This window comes from Poecile atricapillus, chromosome W, assembly GCF_030490865.1.
Source record: "Poecile atricapillus isolate bPoeAtr1 chromosome W, bPoeAtr1.hap1, whole genome shotgun sequence".
Lineage (NCBI taxonomy): Eukaryota > Metazoa > Chordata > Aves > Passeriformes > Paridae > Poecile > Poecile atricapillus.
Genome location: NC_081288.1, coordinates 25,548,030 through 25,564,870, shown reverse-complemented (window position 1 = coordinate 25,564,870; position 16,841 = coordinate 25,548,030). Strand labels below are relative to the sequence as shown.

Here is a 16,841-nt window from a genome sequence, read left to right as displayed (position 1 = left end):
CACCAATATCACTTTCTGCAGCTAAAGCAAATCCATAGACAATTCACAATTTTTATTTTTTTTTTGTGTGGTGCACAGTAATCTTTTTGTAAGGATGTTCAGTTGAAGACTGTAGTGATATCAAGAATACTTGTGAATTGTGCTCAATACTAGTTTGCTTTTAAGGTTTTTCTTGCAGGATTTTCCCAGATACATACCATTTTAGAAGTATTTCTCCAGGGCAATAGGACCAGACAAGGCTTTCCTGGAATCTTAAGCATATAGTGTGTGTGGTGTTCCTAGTAAGATTGATGTAGTTAAGTGTTTAACCAGGGTGTTTGAGGACTGTGGGCTTGTTAGCCGGATCTGAACACATTGGAAATGTTCATTAATGAAAGCCAAGTGCCAGGTGTGTCTACTGCATCTCTACACAAGTTTTCCAATAGTAGTTTAATGTGTAGGCATATCTAATGCATGTAGAGTGTATAAATAAAAAGGCATTTCTGCATTCAGGCACACTGTATGTGTGCATGCACATAGTAGTAACTAACTTCTGGAATTCTACCAAAAAAAAAGTTGGATGTGCCAAAATTTCAGACATATGAAGGCTTTTTCCATGGTCTGTCAGTAGCTGTATTTAGAAACATGCTCCCTTTTTCTTTTTTTTTAAGCGTGGAAAATAGAATCATGGGGTTGAGTTAAGTATTCTTCCACTGCTTGTCCATTAGTAAAATTTGAACCGCCAAAGCAGGACAGGCAGTCTGCTTAGGAGAATAAAACAGTCCTAAGTTGGACTGGTTGGTGATTTGCTCAAGTTTGATATTTAATTTTTTTTCCTAAGTTTTGATTTTTTCAAAAAGTCCTGCTGCCCACGTTTTGTGGCTAAACTGACCTTACCAGAGGGGATTTATAGCTGAGGCCTTTGTTAATCAGCAGTGAGTGCTCTCTGCAACACTTCTTTACAGAGCAAACTTGGAATCAGAATATAAGAGTTTATGAAGATGAATATGTTTAATTTTTTGAGGATCTCAGGTATGGTGGTCATGAAAGAATTTTGTCTTTAGACTCAGATCTTAACAAAGGATATTATAGAAAGTAGCGGTACTTTCTTTACTATGAACTTTTGGATGTAAACTGGAGTTTTTCCACGTATCAGGGCAAAATCAGTTTTATTAAACATATTTAACTCTATCTCACTTGTTTTGGAGGTAGTGATGCATTCCACCATTCCCAGTGTTTTAGTATATTCAGCTAAATAAGCTTCTTACTGCATGGTGTGACTTCTGAGCACACTAAGGCTCCTTTTGAGGGGTGTTCAAAATCTAATTATAGAAACATTTTTTTTTCATTTGTTGAAACTTCTATTTATGGAAGCTGAAATCACTGTTTTCCCATATTTAATTTCAGCTTCTCTACTGTCTTCTTAAATCATGTAATGATTTTTCAAGATGTGTGTTTGCATCTAACTGGAAATTTGTGGGTAATAGTAGCTAATATTTAAATATTTGTAACAAAACTTCGGTTAAAAATGATCTTTCTCCTTCCCCCATCCGCCAACTGGTGTTGGGATTTAGTTATTTGGTAATCTCTCACATGACTGCAGAGAAGAATACAAAAGCAAATCCCCAAAGTGCAAAAAACAAAACAACAAACTCCAACAAACCAAACAAACAACGCAAACAGCCTCCCCCATAATTTTTTAAAAATTGCATGCTGTTAAAGGTAGATGTGATTTCTGGATGCATTTCTTCAAGAATAAATAGCTGGAAAAACTTCTATCTTGCTTAGAAAACATTTCAAAAAGTGCATGAGATGCAAAAAACTTCAGAGAACAAGGTAGATATCAAGGATTTTAGTTGCTGTAAATTGGTGTGATTTCAGAGCAGTAGAAAGAGAGCATGCTCAAGAGTGTTGGGAACTGCCAACCACAGACTAACAGACCCAGTAGCTTTTTCTGCTTCTGTTTTCACGAGGAATATTGCACATACTTCAAGTGCATGCCAAGTGTTAAATAAATTTGTTTCAGGTTAAGGAATGGCAATTACAGGTGCCAGGAGATTGGCAGCATTTTAATTATAGGAACCTTAAGATTTTTAGAAAGCTTGTGATAAACAGCTCTGTCTTGTAAGGGTTTGATTTTGCAAAATTACCCATTGTATAAAAATAATGAAGTGTCTTCCATCAGTGAAAGGTGACCATCAAAATATAAGGTAAAAAACCCCAACAGACTCTACCCAAAAACTAAAAAAATTTTTAAACATAATGGAATTGCCTTTTTGACAAAGACAGCATGCAGTGAGGAATGGGTACAGTAATTGCAGACACTTAGTCTAATGCTGTTACTGTGGCATGCTGAGAATTCAGATTTTCCCACTGTGATATTATGATGCTGAGGCAAATCGGGAGAGCTCAGTGATTTGACCAACTCTTCAGCATTTTCCTTTCCCCAGAACTTCATATTGCTGTGAGGCCAAGCTGGCATTCTCTATGCATATTGCTTCCTTGGTGTTTCAAGAGACCTAATCACTTCTAAACTACAATTTACCAACACCTACTTGAAACTAAAGACACTTTAGTTCCTGAGGTACTAAGTAACAGTAGGGTCTATTGTATGTGGACTTGCATAAACTTCCAGTCTTTGTCTAGCTTAGTATGGTCTCAGTTTTATTTTTAGCCACATAATTAAAATAGATTTGATGTCAAAGCCTGATTTCTCTTCCCTCCTTGTTCCATAGTTGGGTTTAAGTGCTGTGTTACTGTCATCTCTCACTTGAATAGTAAAAAATTGCAGTTAGAAACAGAGGCCTAGGACTGCACTGCAAGATGGGGAAGAAGAATGGTGTGAGGGAAGAACATTCCAACTTCAGTACATGTGGTAGAACACGAGGGGAAATGTGACTATCACAGAGTTTCAAGGACTGACCCCTAGTTTCAAGGTTTTTTTTCCTCGTAGTGGGTGCTGGGTCTGTTGTGAGACAGGTGATGTCCCAGCTCAGGTTCCCTTACCAGGGCTAAGCCCCTTGTTGCATCTACTTGACAGTGAATGAAGGTGTTTGCAGCAGCTGCTCCTTCTGTGTATGTGCAGTTCCACCAGGGCTTGGGGGTCTTGTTCAGCCTTTGCGCTTTGCAAGCGTGAAGTGATGTGATCGTGGAAGTAAAAAATAAAGACTTGCAGTTCATTGTACAGTTTCTCATATATCTTCCCCTCTTTTTTATTGCCTGTATTTTTAGAGACACTGTGTAAGAACTAATCTGTCTTTGAGAACAAATGGGAACAATTTTCCTTTAGAAGTAGTCTGAAATAGTTTCCCCATAAATTCCAGTTCTCACAAATCAAACTTCATTTCCATCTGTTATGCACAGGCAGTCTTGAGTACTTACTGATAACTGCTAAAAAGAGAAACATTAATCTAAACTGTAATTTTGTGTCTCCAGAAGCTTTCTAGTTGATCTTGAAATATAGAGAACTCCATGCTTTTAGCACAGAGGACAAGTAATTTTTCAAAAGAGCTAGGGATACATGAGCCTGCAGGGAAAGGTGTATATGCTGCAATGGTCTAGTACTGGGCAGAGATAAAAGTTCTGAATTTCTTTTTCTAGAATTCCAGCATTTTGTGTTCCTTGAGGGGAGGAGTGTGTGAATATGGCAGCAGAATGCAAGCAATCATGCAGTTTGTGGGATACCACTAATTCTCTTTTTTGTGTGTTCCTCCTTACAAAGGAGATTTTTGCTTGTTTGTACTTTGTAAGATGTAGACTCTTAGGAAAGTGCAAGCTTTTTGTGTTTGGTTTTTATAAAACATTAGACCTTTTCAGACTAACTTATTAATCTTAGTAGCAGTGTGCAGTTTTCAGAGCTGTCTTTAAGTAGCAAGATAGGATTTACCTCACTCTTCCAACCTTAGTGGCAGTACACTTCTGGAATGAGGGCCTGGTCTTGGATGGTGGTATGATTTTCACTTTGTCCCTGGGAATTCTGAAGGATGTTACAGCCAAGTGACTTTGAAGGGCTTCTTGCTAACAGAAAGACACACTGGGAGTAAGGGAATAAGGCTTATTTATGAATGTTTCTGTTTAACCCAGATAACTAATGAGTCTCCTTTGAAGGTTTAAGTGATCATCTCCTAAGGTTTAATATGGCTTCTCTGCAACAGATGCCAAACTAGTGTGAATTGAAACTGCAGCACTGGTTTGACCCAAGGTTAATGCAGTGAGCCACTACCTACTTTATTAATTTTGGATTTCTCTCTAGGGAGAACTGGAGAGACAGTTGCTCCAGGCTAATCCCATCCTGGAGGCCTTTGGAAATGCCAAGACAGTAAAGAATGACAACTCCTCAAGATTTGTGAGTATTATTATGTCATGAGTGTATTCAAAACGTGCATCAAAAGTGTATTTTACACTTTCCAGAGTTTTCTGCTTTTGGGTGAATTGCTATCAGGGATAGAGTAATTGAGTGATTTCCTTTAAATTAATCTGGGAAATTAATTCCATTCAGTGAATTATCCAGAATATATCTTTTAGGTCTCTAGAATGAAGAAACCAGACCCTGTGCCAGGATCATCTGTGCTGATTTTTGTTGTAATCATTATAGTTAGTTTTATCCTAGAGAGCAAATAGTCGTCCTTATTTTGCTTGCTCTAGAGAGCACTGGACAACATCAGAGATGCAGGTGGGGAAGGTGGAGAAAAATGAAAATGGTTGATGCTAACACTGAAGGAAGTTCAACTGTGAAGGTAAAATTGAAGGTGAAATTGAAAGGACCCAGGTTGTGGGAAATCTAGGTTGAAGCATAGCAAGTGTGAGTTGTAGGTTGTCACAATGACAGAAGTATCTGGAAGTGCTTGGTGTCTTTTTTTGTTCAGTTGCTGTTGTGATCAGCAGGCATTGCCTATTGGCTAACCTTAGGCTTTGCCTAAAACCTGCCTGACCTGTTTGGAGTTTCCTTTCCTGGATTAAAAAGAGAAGGTTTGCATCTGTTGTTAGTACTGTTGTTACCATACACAAATAATACTAATTTTAATGCTATTGTCTTCCTCTTAGGGCAAATTTATCAGAATCAACTTTGATGTCAACGGCTACATTGTTGGAGCCAATATTGAGACCTGTATCCTTTCTATAACCCCTTGAAAGGTTCGAGGCTCCAGAGGTGTCAGGAATGGTACCTAGCAGTCTCTTCACAGCTGACTTAGGTTGGGAAGGCAGTTGGAAGCACTCTAAATTTCTGCTATCAAGATCACTGTTGCAGTCTCCTGTTTCCTCAACAGTATTTTGTGATCATGGGGCAGATCTTTTCTGAATGAATGAATTCTAATCGTAAGAGATGAAATGCAAGCATAAACTGCACCAATATGAGTTTGGGGTGTAGAATTTCCTAAGTCATTCTTGCTTCTGTCCAAGGCAAGTGGGGATTGATGGCCACTATTTTTTTGTCTCTTACCATGGTCATCATTCAGAGACTGAGGCTGAGACCAGAAGCTCAATGGGTTGTTGACTGATAATGATTGCTAAGTCAATACCCCTGACAATTGGTATGAGAAGAACATCTGGTAGTTTTTTCTCCTGCCACAGAATAGGAAGGGATTTATATGTCCTGTCATGTGCCTTGACTCTCTGAAGATCTGCTGGAGAAGTCACGTGCAATTCGCCAGGCCAAAGAGGAGAGAACCTTCCACATCTTTTACTACCTGCTTTCTGGGGCAGGGGAGCATTTGAAGAGTAAGTATGATTGTGTTGTAATGAGGGAATCCCGTAACTACAACAACAGAGGGTTCAGAACACTTGTAGACAAGGACCTGTTCCTTCACAGTTCCTTCTTCTCTACCTTTTGGATATGGTCAGCTCTCCACCACTTCTTTCATGCACTCATACATCCATCTGCCCTCCCCCTGCACGTTTCAGTTCCTGAAAACTTGCTTCTCTGGTTCCTTCCTGCACTTGTCTCCCTGCCAACAATGACTCTACGCCCTTCCTTATCTAAATCACTGTCCTGTGTTTAGTCTAGTCTTGCAGGATGTAAACCATTCTGGTGCAGGAATGGTCCTGCTGTGAAGCACAACCTATAACTGAGTGGAGCAAGTCTGCAAGCCTCTAAGCAGCTCTAGCAGTCTGGGATCCCAGCACACCTTGTTTTAGTATTTCTGCCTGGTAATCTGGGTCTGTGTTGTGCAAGAGCTGTGATTGGATCGGATTGACACATTGTAGGAATGACACAAAGAGAGTACTTTGTCATAGCTGCTACTGTTTCAAGAGTTAATGTGTTAACTTTCATCTGACTTGAAACAAATAAGGTATCTGAAATTAAAGGCAAATTTACTTTCAAGTTAATCCCTGCTTTTTACCGGTTTAGGACCTAATGATGAGTGCCACTGCCTTGGTGGAGTAGTCCAGAGGAAGGAATGGCAAGAAATAATACAGAAAAACTTTGTGTTTATCTAAAATACTTAAAATGTTCAGCCTGAAGTAAAACTGGGCTTAATCCTAGATTCATCCACGAGCTGGTAGTGTATGCAAGTCAGAAATTTGATATTAGTGATAACTTGTCGTCAGTTAAAAAAGAAAATCCATAGCAATTTCTTTCTCAATTCTTTCCTAAGATGATCTGCTGCTGGAGCCTTACAACAAGTACCGCTTCCTTTCCAATGGGCATGTCACGATCCCAGGTCAGCAAGACAAAGACATGTTTCAGGAGACCATGGAGGCAATGAAGATCATGGGCATCCCAGATGAAGAGCAGATAGGTATGAATATGCAGGAAATAAAAGGTGGAACAGGCCATGCCTCAAGCTTTTTTGTGCTGATGTTCTTTCATTGTTTTGGTTTGATTTGTTAGCTTGTTGTTTAGGGATTTTGTTGGTTTTGTTTTGCTTGTGTCTATTTCTGCTCCCCCTGCCCAGAGTGAACAGTGTTCAAGTAACAAAATTTAGTGGCTTTGGAGTGACCCACCTCAGGATTTATCTGCACAGTTTCAGGTTATACAGTTAACTTTAGAGAAAGCAGCTAATAAAAACATGCTCTGCTTACTGTTTTTGTTCCCAGTCTGAGGCTTTATACTCAGTTCATGAAAAACACATCCAAGATATAAGAATTCTCTTACGCAATGCATGGCTTGTGTGCTCCCACTATCCTTTAGCAGTGGCTCTAAAGTATGTGATCCAGCCACTGCTGGATTAGTCCTTTTTAGAATGGGCTGGTCATATTGCCTTTCTTTCCAGCTTAACACTGAACTGCTGATCAGAAATTAATATTGTCTGATTCTGGGAGCACAGTAGCATGACAGTGAAAATAGAATTGCGTGCAGCCAGCACAAAGCGCAGTGATATGTATTCACCAGAGCTCTGCTCTCTCATTCATGATCTGCCTCACTGGTTGGGAATCAGTGTTCTGCAAAGTCTCACTTTTGAAATGTATATGGTTTTCTAAAGCTAGGACTGTTACTCTCTACACTGAAGGAAGCAAGCACCTGTTGTGGTTTGAGGTCACCACCTCCTCTGCTGGAGGCTACAGTTCTTGTGGCTGTAAGGGGACATTTATTCACCTGTGCCTTCTGCTCTTTACAGTCCAGCTGTTAAAATCCATGCTGTTGTTAATGACAGTTTAATACATTTCTTGATATCCTGAATCATATGAGGCTGAAACTTCTGTATGGAGGTGAAGAGAAATTTGTTTAAACCAAATAAAAGAAATGGTAGCCTGATTCATAGTCAGGGTGTCTTGCTATGCTCAGTTTTTTGAGTTGTTTTTAATGTATGCTCCAGGATATGTCTCTGCTGTCATGTAGATGAGTTACTAGTTTCAGGCACTACAGCAAAAATAGCTTTAATGTTTTACACTTGCTGCGGAGCCTGTTCCAGTGCCCTTTTTTCCAAGATCCAGCCTAACCCTCCCCTGATACACCTTAATGCTGTGCCCTTGGATCCTCTCATTGGTCACCAGAGAGATGGGTGCCTGGCCCTCCACTTTTCCCTTGTGAGGAAGCTGTAGGCTGCTGTGAAGTCCCCCTTCAGTCTCCTCCAGGCTGAACAACCGAGTGACCTCAGTCACTCCTCCTATGTCTTTCTCTAGACCTATCACCGTTTTCATAGCCATCCTTTGAACACTCCCTCGTAGCTTTATATCTTTCTGATATTGTGGCACCCAAAACTGAAAACTGCGCCTAGGACTTGAGGTGAGGCTGCACCAGTGCAGAGCAGAGTGAGACAGTCACAAACATATATTTCTTTTCTGTTACTCCTAGTGTAGCATATATGGAGCTTTTGTTCACTCTCTTATCAAAAGGATGTTTTCTTTAAACAAATCTTTTTGTGATAGTGTTGTGGTTTAACTCCAGTTGGCAACTAAGCCCTACACAGCTGCTCATTCACTCCTGCCCAGTAGGATGGGAGAGAGAATTAAGATAGTAAAAGTGAGAAAACCCATGGATCAAAATAGACAGTGTACCAGGTATAGCAAAAGCTGCACATGTAAGTGAAGCACAGCCATATGAGGAATTCATTCACTACTTCCCAGGGGCAGGCAGGTGTTTGGCCATTCCCAGGAAAGCGGAGCACCGTCACACAGTGACTTGGGAAGACAAACATTATCACTCCCAACATACTCCCTTCTTCTCTCAGCTTTGTATGCTGAGCATGATGACATGTGGTATGGAATATCCCTTGGGTCAGTTGGGGTCAGCTGTCTTGGCTCTGTCCTTTCCCATCTTACGCACCCCCAACCTTCTCACTGGTGGGGAGAGGCAGAAAAGGCTTTGACTTTGTCTAAGCACTGCTTAGCAGTAACTAAAACATCCCTGTGTTATGAAGACTTGTTTCCAGCACAAATCCAGAACAAAGCCCCATAACAGCTACTGTGAAGAAAATTCTACCCCAGCCAAAGTCAGTATAAACAAATAGAAATTGGGGACAAAAAATATCTTTGTTACAAGATCCCCTTCAAGTGACTGGCAGTTTACTTTGCTCAAGGCAACTGGAAGCTATTATGCAATGAGCTTTGATTTATACATGGTGAAAATTGAATTGACACCATCTTCCCTGTCTTGGCATCTGATGGTTTGGCTTTCTTGATGTGCATCATTTGAAGAGTATGAATACATCGTTAGCAGTGGGGTGGGGTGCTTCAGCATATAATTAGTAATAGTTACAGTACAGGCACTTTCGCCAACATCCTGCTGCCTTCTATACATTATAATGTTTATAAGGATTACAGATCTTGGTCAGGGAACTGAAAGTGTTACAGGGTTAAAGAAACAAAATCTTTAATTGGGTTGTACTCCTTAACTGTCTCTCTCTTCTGTTCAGCAATAACTGTTGAGAAAAATTGAGTATCAAATTTATTGCATGAGTTTTGACCCTCATGCAGAGAAAAAGTGTTTTATTAAAACACAGATGTTGTAGATGGCACTTAACCCTCAGTCCTGTCTCTGACTGTTTAATAGAGATGTTGAGAATGGGTAAATTTCTAGGCTGTGGAGTCTTGCAAAGGAATGACAAGGCAAGTCCTTTGTCCTGGATGGGAGTAATTTAGAGGAATGGCCTGTGGTGTTTTTTTCCTAAATTTCAGAAGGATTTTTGGGATGTTGAGATGGGTCTCTTAACCATTTTAGAAAAGATAACTGGGTCATATCAAGGCTTTTGGTGATGTCTGATACTAAGCTGTTATTATTGTTACTATTTTAAAAGGTCTGCTGAAGGTTATCTCAGGTGTTCTTCAACTTGGCAACATCGTCTTCAAGAAGGAGCGTAATACAGACCAAGCCTCTATGCCAGACAATACAGGTAACCAATCTGGTCCCCCACACCAAAGAAAAGTGCAGCAAAAAAGCCCACAGGAAGTTCATGCAAGAGGGAGAATGTATTGCAGTATGTATGGAATGCTGGAGTCCTGTTTTTCCACAGGGTGAATTATTTGTCAGAGGAGCTGGCGTGTTCCATATAAATACAGAGTGTTCTGCCAGGCGTGTGTTTGCAGCCACCCACGGGCAGGAATGTGGCACTGTTCTTGTGTCAGGGCTAGGCAGGAAGTACACGTGATGAACAGATGAAAAGGATTACTGGAATATGTGGAGTGTGTGTTTTAAACGAGCTACAGTATTGCTCCTTCAAACCTATATTATCAGATTTTAAGGAATGTTCTTTGCTGCCTTTGCTATTCTGGTAGCTGTAAGAGTAAGGTGGTGATAGTTTTATGGTGGGTGTAAAAGCATGTGTACATACTTTAACTGCACTACCCATTGTTGAATGTATAAATAGTGCCATGTTTCACATGATAGAAGACTATTTGTTGGAAGACTTAACTCTTAGACCTTCATTGTAGATGTACTGCTGGAGTGCAAATGTTGCTAATTTATCACTAAGTAGGTTTTTTGCCCGTTATTATTTAAGATATGCTCTAAATGTCATTTTAAGGAGGAGAGTGAACTGTTTGGGTTTTGGATCTTGAATCTGAAATACAGAGTTGACTCAAAAACTTGTCAGTAGATGAAGACAGAGCAATTAGCTTGATTAAGAAATCCCTTCTGTGTTACAATTTAGTAGTATGAGACTATTAATTCAAATGTACTCTAGTGGCTTCTGGAGAAACTCTGTAAACTGTAGTATGGGTTGCAAGAAGGTTGTTTTGGAGTTGTTTCTTTTTTTTGTTGTTAGCAAGGTATTTTGTCTCAGCAACCCGTTCTTTAGTTAATGTTTTTTTGTAAGCTGTTTCCTGACTTTTCTAAAGACAGTTGTTGGAATGTTTTTCTTTTTATCTTGCTTTCTGTGAGAAAAACAGAATAATATGAATCTTTTTGTTTCTTCTTACCATCTTTAGCTGCTCAGAAGGTGTCTCACCTTTTGGGTATCAACGTGACAGATTTCACTAGAGGTATCCTGACTCCTCGCATCAAAGTTGGACGAGATTATGTGCAGAAAGCTCAGACCAAAGAGCAGGTAGGCATTCTCAAAAAATGAATGAGTACTTTGCTCTCTAATCTTACTGCTGCACAGCTAATGAATATATCAGAGGTTTCTATAGTGTTTACTGACCATCTTTATGATTGCAGCGTATGGCAAGCACACTTGAACATTGTACCATAATATATTGCTTGCTCATGTAATCTGTATAAAGATAGAACTCACCCTGTCCCTTAGCACTTTTTCTGAAGAAAACGAAAGAAAACACAAATTCCCTAATTTTGGTGACTGGGTGTCTCTGGAGAGTTATTTCAATGTGGTATGCAAGGGTGACATTTTCAAGCTGGTGCAATACAGAAAGCACTATTTTTGAGTAGGTCAGCTACTAAGATAGAATTTGCTGCTCACCCTTGGAATTGATTGGAAAATTTGTAACACTCTTGGCTGGCTGTGCTGTAAATGAAACCTGACCTAGGAGCTCATGGCCTGCTTGAATGGAGCAAGCCCCCCCTGTGCTTACTCATTGCCTGGCTTCTTCCTGAACACAGCATTATCCTCTGAATAAAGAAACATGGCCCTCTAACATGGAAAGGATTGGTAAGACACTGAAGTCTGGAAAAAGTCATAGGTTGCCTTTCCATCTTGCCTATCCCTTTTGATGTTTAATCTCTTACTACACATAGTGTTCGTGTCAAGCACGGGTAGGGTAGTGGCAGGGAGGGATTGCGCTTCATAAATCCAAAGTTACTGAAGAATTTAAATTCATTTCCCCCGTTGGCCTATGAAATACTCCATGTTACTACAGTCTTTAGAAATGACTGGGCGTAGTTTTTCTGTCTTTAATACCAGCTCTTGTTTCCTCCAGCAGTCAGGATCCTGAAATTTGGTTTTGACACACTAATTTAGAGACAAATTCTTTGCTCTTGTATATGGAATATCACTATGCTCTACTTTTCATTTGGAATAAACTGAAATAAGCCTTGTTCAATTAATTTCCCCGTGGAGGGAAACATGTCAGACTACAGTTGTGCTGCTAGATCCCGAAACAGTGTAATCTGTGCCTTTCTTTGGTTTGTAATGCAACTTTTGCTGTTTATCCGTTTGCTGTTTAGGCTGATTTTGCCATTGAAGCACTGGCCAAAGCCACTTATGAACGGATGTTCCGGTGGCTGGTTATGCGCATCAACAAGGCTTTGGATAAGACCAAGAGACAAGGTGCATCCTTCATTGGAATCCTTGACATTGCTGGCTTTGAGATTTTTGAGGTAAGGAGGTGCACTCAGCATAGTTTAAAATGGAGCAAAGACCGCAGAAGGAAATAGCTTTACAACTGGAAAATAACACACTCTTGGAAAGGATGGGAAGCCCACAAAAAGGGGAATCGGTATCAAGTCTCGTGCAAGATAAATGTAGGAGAGGAAGAGCTGAAGGAAAGCTGTGGGGAAAATGGGACAGAGGGGAAATGTGAACTCTTTCTCTAGATGACACTAAACTCTTAGGCCAAATGTTATGGGATTCTATAAAATAACTTTAGGATGTGGTTTGCATTATTATCTGAAGCAGCCACAGACTGCCATCAAAATAGAAGTATCCTGCCATTATCCCAGCAAGGCAGCTCCTGTCAACCTGTGTTATGTTACAGTGGGTCTAGCTCATGAACAGCTGCAAAATGAATTGGACCAATTTATTCACGAAATAGAAAACTGAGACACAGAAAAGTTGGGGTTGCTTTGGGCTTTTTTTTCATTTGTTGGTTGGGTTTTGGGGGGTATTTTTGTTTCCTTCCCCCTCTTATTGGTATACCTTTGGCTTCATGGTTGCTGGATCTCATGGAAAGAAGAGGAGAAGAAATAACTTAGTTAGGAATTATTAAATATGGAGGTATTAGAGCAGGACTTCCTTTAGAAGCTTTGACATTGTGTGGTCAAATGTAAAAATGCACTGTGAATTATTAACCGTATCCTTACTGTTGGAAGAAATCCGAGAATTTTGAAAAAATTTCCCCTCACTTTCCTTGCTCTGATTTTATATAAGCATTAAAAAGGGACTTTCCAGTCGACACACTTTTAGGAATTTGTCTTCAGGCTTCTGTTGCTTCTTCTTCCTATGAAAAGGACTTGCTGGCTCTGCATTTGTGAGAAAACCAGAGTCCTTTCTTGTCCTGGGTTAAGTAGCTGCAGTAACTCTTCTGCTGTTTACAGCTAAACGTTCTTTTGCAAAGTCTGAGAACCAATGTGTATGAACTTCCCTAGGGATTGCAGCAGTGTGCAGTGGCACGTGACAGAACAGGCAGTTCATATCCAAAGGGGTTATTGACAGTGGACTGTCTGCCCCAGTCTAGCTTAGATTCCTGAGCCACAGATAAGATCTTTTGTGCTAAGAGAATGCTAGGTGTGTCTTCACAACCAATTGCTCAAACATCTTTCTACCTTTTTCTTCACTAGCTGAACTCCTTTGAGCAACTGTGTATTAACTACACAAATGAAAAGTTGCAGCAGCTCTTTAACCACACCATGTTCATTCTGGAGCAAGAGGAGTACCAGAGGGAGGGCATAGAGTGGAATTTCATTGACTTTGGCCTGGACCTGCAGCCCTGCATTGACCTCATAGAGAAGCCGGTAAGTTTGTTGTTTTACCATCAAGCAGGAAAGAGCTGCACTGATTTTGTCATTGAGGACACCATCTCTGCCCCTGTATTGGAAACTGGCCCTCTAGCTTTTGTAATCCTCTACTGACACTGTAAGGTGATTAGAAGCAGGAGTGAAGAGTTTCTTCTTTGTCTGAGAGTGTGTCACCACTAAGGCTGTTAGTATCAGTTCTGTAGGAAACACTGCATGAAAATGGATCTAATTGGCCACTTTTTCCTCTCACTGTATTGTCCTCATTTGTGTAGGTCTGCATGGTGCTAGATGTATGTGTAGCTTGCCATAAGTAGTGTGAACTTCCTTACTTAACTACAGGTGTGACGAGAAGCTGTGATCTCTGCTGCTTTCATTCTGTTCTATTGAAACTTGAGAATTTACAAATTTCATAGTAGATGTTCCAATAGTAAGGACTAGTTTGTGAAGCTTTCTGCTATAGCCTTTTGCATTTAGACACCTGAATATATTCAGAGAACTGTATAATAATATTTCCTGTATTAAAAATGTCTTTTCCCAAAAAACAACCTAGACAAATGTCACAGAAGAGACTTTCTCATAGTAATGGTCAGAATTCAGATGAGGATACTGAAGAACTATTAACAATTTATATTTCAGTGGAAGTAGTTTAACTGGTATCACACAAGAGATTAATATGATGTGGATCAGGCTTAGGTATTCTTTTTTTCTCCTCTAGCCATCTAAAGGTGTTAATTATCATTGTAGTCATGTAGTTAATGATGTTTTGATGTTTCCTTTTTTTAAGGCTGGGCCTCCTGGTATACTGGCCCTGCTGGATGAAGAATGCTGGTTCCCAAAAGCAACAGACAAAAGCTTTGTGGAAAAAGTTGTTCAAGAACAGGGCACCCACCCCAAATTTCAGAAGCCAAAACAGCTGAAAGACAAAGCTGACTTCTGTATCATACATTATGCTGGCAAGGTAAAGAATTAATAACTAAAATGTGAAGGTTGGACTGCTTATTCATAGCCACTGCTTCTTAGAAATGGCTGGTTACTGAAATGGTTGCCTATGAGACACCATCAGAAGATGGCATGAAAGTGTTCCATTGAAGAGGAGCTAACAGGGCCCAAGGAGATTTGCTTGCAAATTGTATCTATACTTTTAGTTCAAGACATGTCAAACTGACAGCAATTTAAATTTAAATTTGTTCTCTGTCACTTGGTGGACTGGAGGTACTGTTCAGAAACCTTCATCAAGACTTCATCACCAAAAATGCTGATGCAGCTGGTTTTTGTGTCACACTCTGCATGGTACACACTGGCATTGCAAATCCATTCCATTTACTGACAGAACAGAATGTGCAGCGTTTTGTAAGGGTTGGAAATTCATAGGTGTGCTTACTTAGATGGCAAATCCAAGAATGATTGGGTAATCTGTTGTGCAGACCTTGGTGATACTGTGCCAGATGTTGGATTTTGGGCTGCAGAAAATCGCCCCCCACTCAGCTCAAAGCTTCTTGATGTGTTTATCTTCTCCAGGTGGATTACAAGGCAGATGAATGGCTGATGAAGAACATGGATCCACTGAATGATAACATCGCTACTCTTCTCCACCAGTCGTCGGATAAGTTTGTGTCTGAGCTGTGGAAAGATGGTATGTGATTAAACTTCACTTAATTTGTTTGCTCTTTTTTTGTGTGAAAGAGCTTGAGCATCAAAAGCCTTTGATGAACTGTTTTGCTTTTTTCCCCTGAAGACTAAATCACCAAGATGAGCATTATCTGGAGCATCCTTTGCTTAGATCATGGTATTTCATTAGAAGTGTACTGTAACCCAGGAGAAAGGTTCATTTGCATCAACTTCAACATAAGCTTGCCGCATATATAGCAATTCTGTCTCAGAATGAGGAATACTGGGATAAAATACGAATGCACAATTAAGAGGCAGCAGCTTGCATAGCTGCAACACTCAGGATCTGAGGTGGAATCTGTTTTCAGTCCTGCGACTAAGTGTGACCTTTCTGCAGTGCTGTTCAGTATTTTACTCTATCTTCTCTGGATTTTATCTGCTTTTGAGTCTTACTGTTACTGTCACTTTCTGTGGTAGGTTTTCTTTGACGTCTCTGTCTGTTGCAGAGATGCAGAAGGTTCAGAGAGCCTATTTCTATCAACACTTTCCTATTCTTCATCTAGAACCAGGTGACTGAGAAACCCAGCTGTTGTGTCATGTGTGTGATGCATCCTAGAGCCATGCAAGAAATGCTTCCGTTAACTTCTCTTTGTCCCTTTGTCATACCTGCCTGTCTTTCTTGTTCATTTCCTCTGCTTTGTGCTAGTAGCTCCTCATGGACTCTGAAACAAAAGTAAAACTCACCTTGAAAGTGGATACAAAAATATAGACACATTCAGGTGCTAAAAGTTGCTCTTGCACAATTGCTCTCGGGTAGGAACAAATCCCTGTCAACTGTTTGAGTGTAGAGCTAGCACAGCTGTATTTCCTGCAAGATCTGGAAGGAAGATTTCTGAGACTGATAGAAACTGAAATCCAGTTTAACATTGGTTTTAGTGCTGGGATTTCACTTCAGCAGCTGATCATTTAAAAGAAAGTTTGGCAGAGGAACTTGTCCTGGATGGAAAATGGCCATCAGCAAGTTGTGCCTAACAAGGCCTTTGCTGTATGAGACTATTTTTGGGCTTTGAAATGTCAACTGACCACATCTTATCAGTTTGCATTTATTGTTCTTAGCTGGATCTTCAGTTGCAAGTGACTGTCCTTTTCACTATCTTGAAGTAGAATGCAGGGCTCAAGATTAAGAGGATTGGCACAGCCAGAGTCTGGGATTCACTTCTGTGGATTTCCCTGTGATGTCATCTAGTAACATAACCTTCTTTTCTTTCTGATAAGACATCCTTGACCCTATTCCAGCAGCTGCTCTAGAGGTGAAGAATTTTTAGCTAATATTAGATATAAATGAGAATATTCTTTCTAGTTTATTCTTTTGTAGGGGTGTCGCTAAGCAGCTAAGTTTTTTTTTTCTTAAATCAGAAGACAATTGAGCACAAACTGGTGTATTTTCTGCAGTGAAGATTGGAAGCCTGAGTGTAGGCATCAGCCAACCATTAAAGATGGTTGAAGAGTAGCTTGAAGCTCTAAATAGAAGTATATTGGACGTGTGGAAATTTATAGTGATACAGTTGGTTTTTGCTGGATGGGTGAAATTTTATCTCCGTGTAGGAAAGCAATGGGGAAAACTATAGTTTCTTCTTGCCCTGCTACTAACAGATCTAGCTGACTTCTGTTGAGGGGGAAAAAAAAAATCTGTGGTGTCCATCAAGGTGATAATTTCATCAGTGCTTGGATGTCACTGTGGCAC

At 40.1% G+C, this 16,841-nt stretch overlaps 1 protein-coding gene across 1 annotated transcript in view; it reads left to right on the top strand.

The window, feature by feature from the left end:
* The window catches only part of LOC131591577 (myosin-9), a 70,257-nt gene that overhangs the window by 32,778 nt on the left and 20,638 nt on the right, over positions 1–16,841 (top strand). The window contains exons 6-15 of the mRNA XM_058862401.1: positions 4,232–4,324; positions 5,023–5,086; positions 5,599–5,697; positions 6,576–6,719; positions 9,657–9,752; positions 10,786–10,904; positions 11,981–12,133; positions 13,313–13,486; positions 14,274–14,447; positions 15,008–15,122. Of these exons, the coding sequence (XP_058718384.1) occupies positions 4,232–4,324; positions 5,023–5,086; positions 5,599–5,697; positions 6,576–6,719; positions 9,657–9,752; positions 10,786–10,904; positions 11,981–12,133; positions 13,313–13,486; positions 14,274–14,447; positions 15,008–15,122 (1,231 nt within the window). The remainder of the gene's footprint in view (positions 1–4,231; positions 4,325–5,022; positions 5,087–5,598; positions 5,698–6,575; positions 6,720–9,656; positions 9,753–10,785; positions 10,905–11,980; positions 12,134–13,312; positions 13,487–14,273; positions 14,448–15,007; positions 15,123–16,841) is intronic.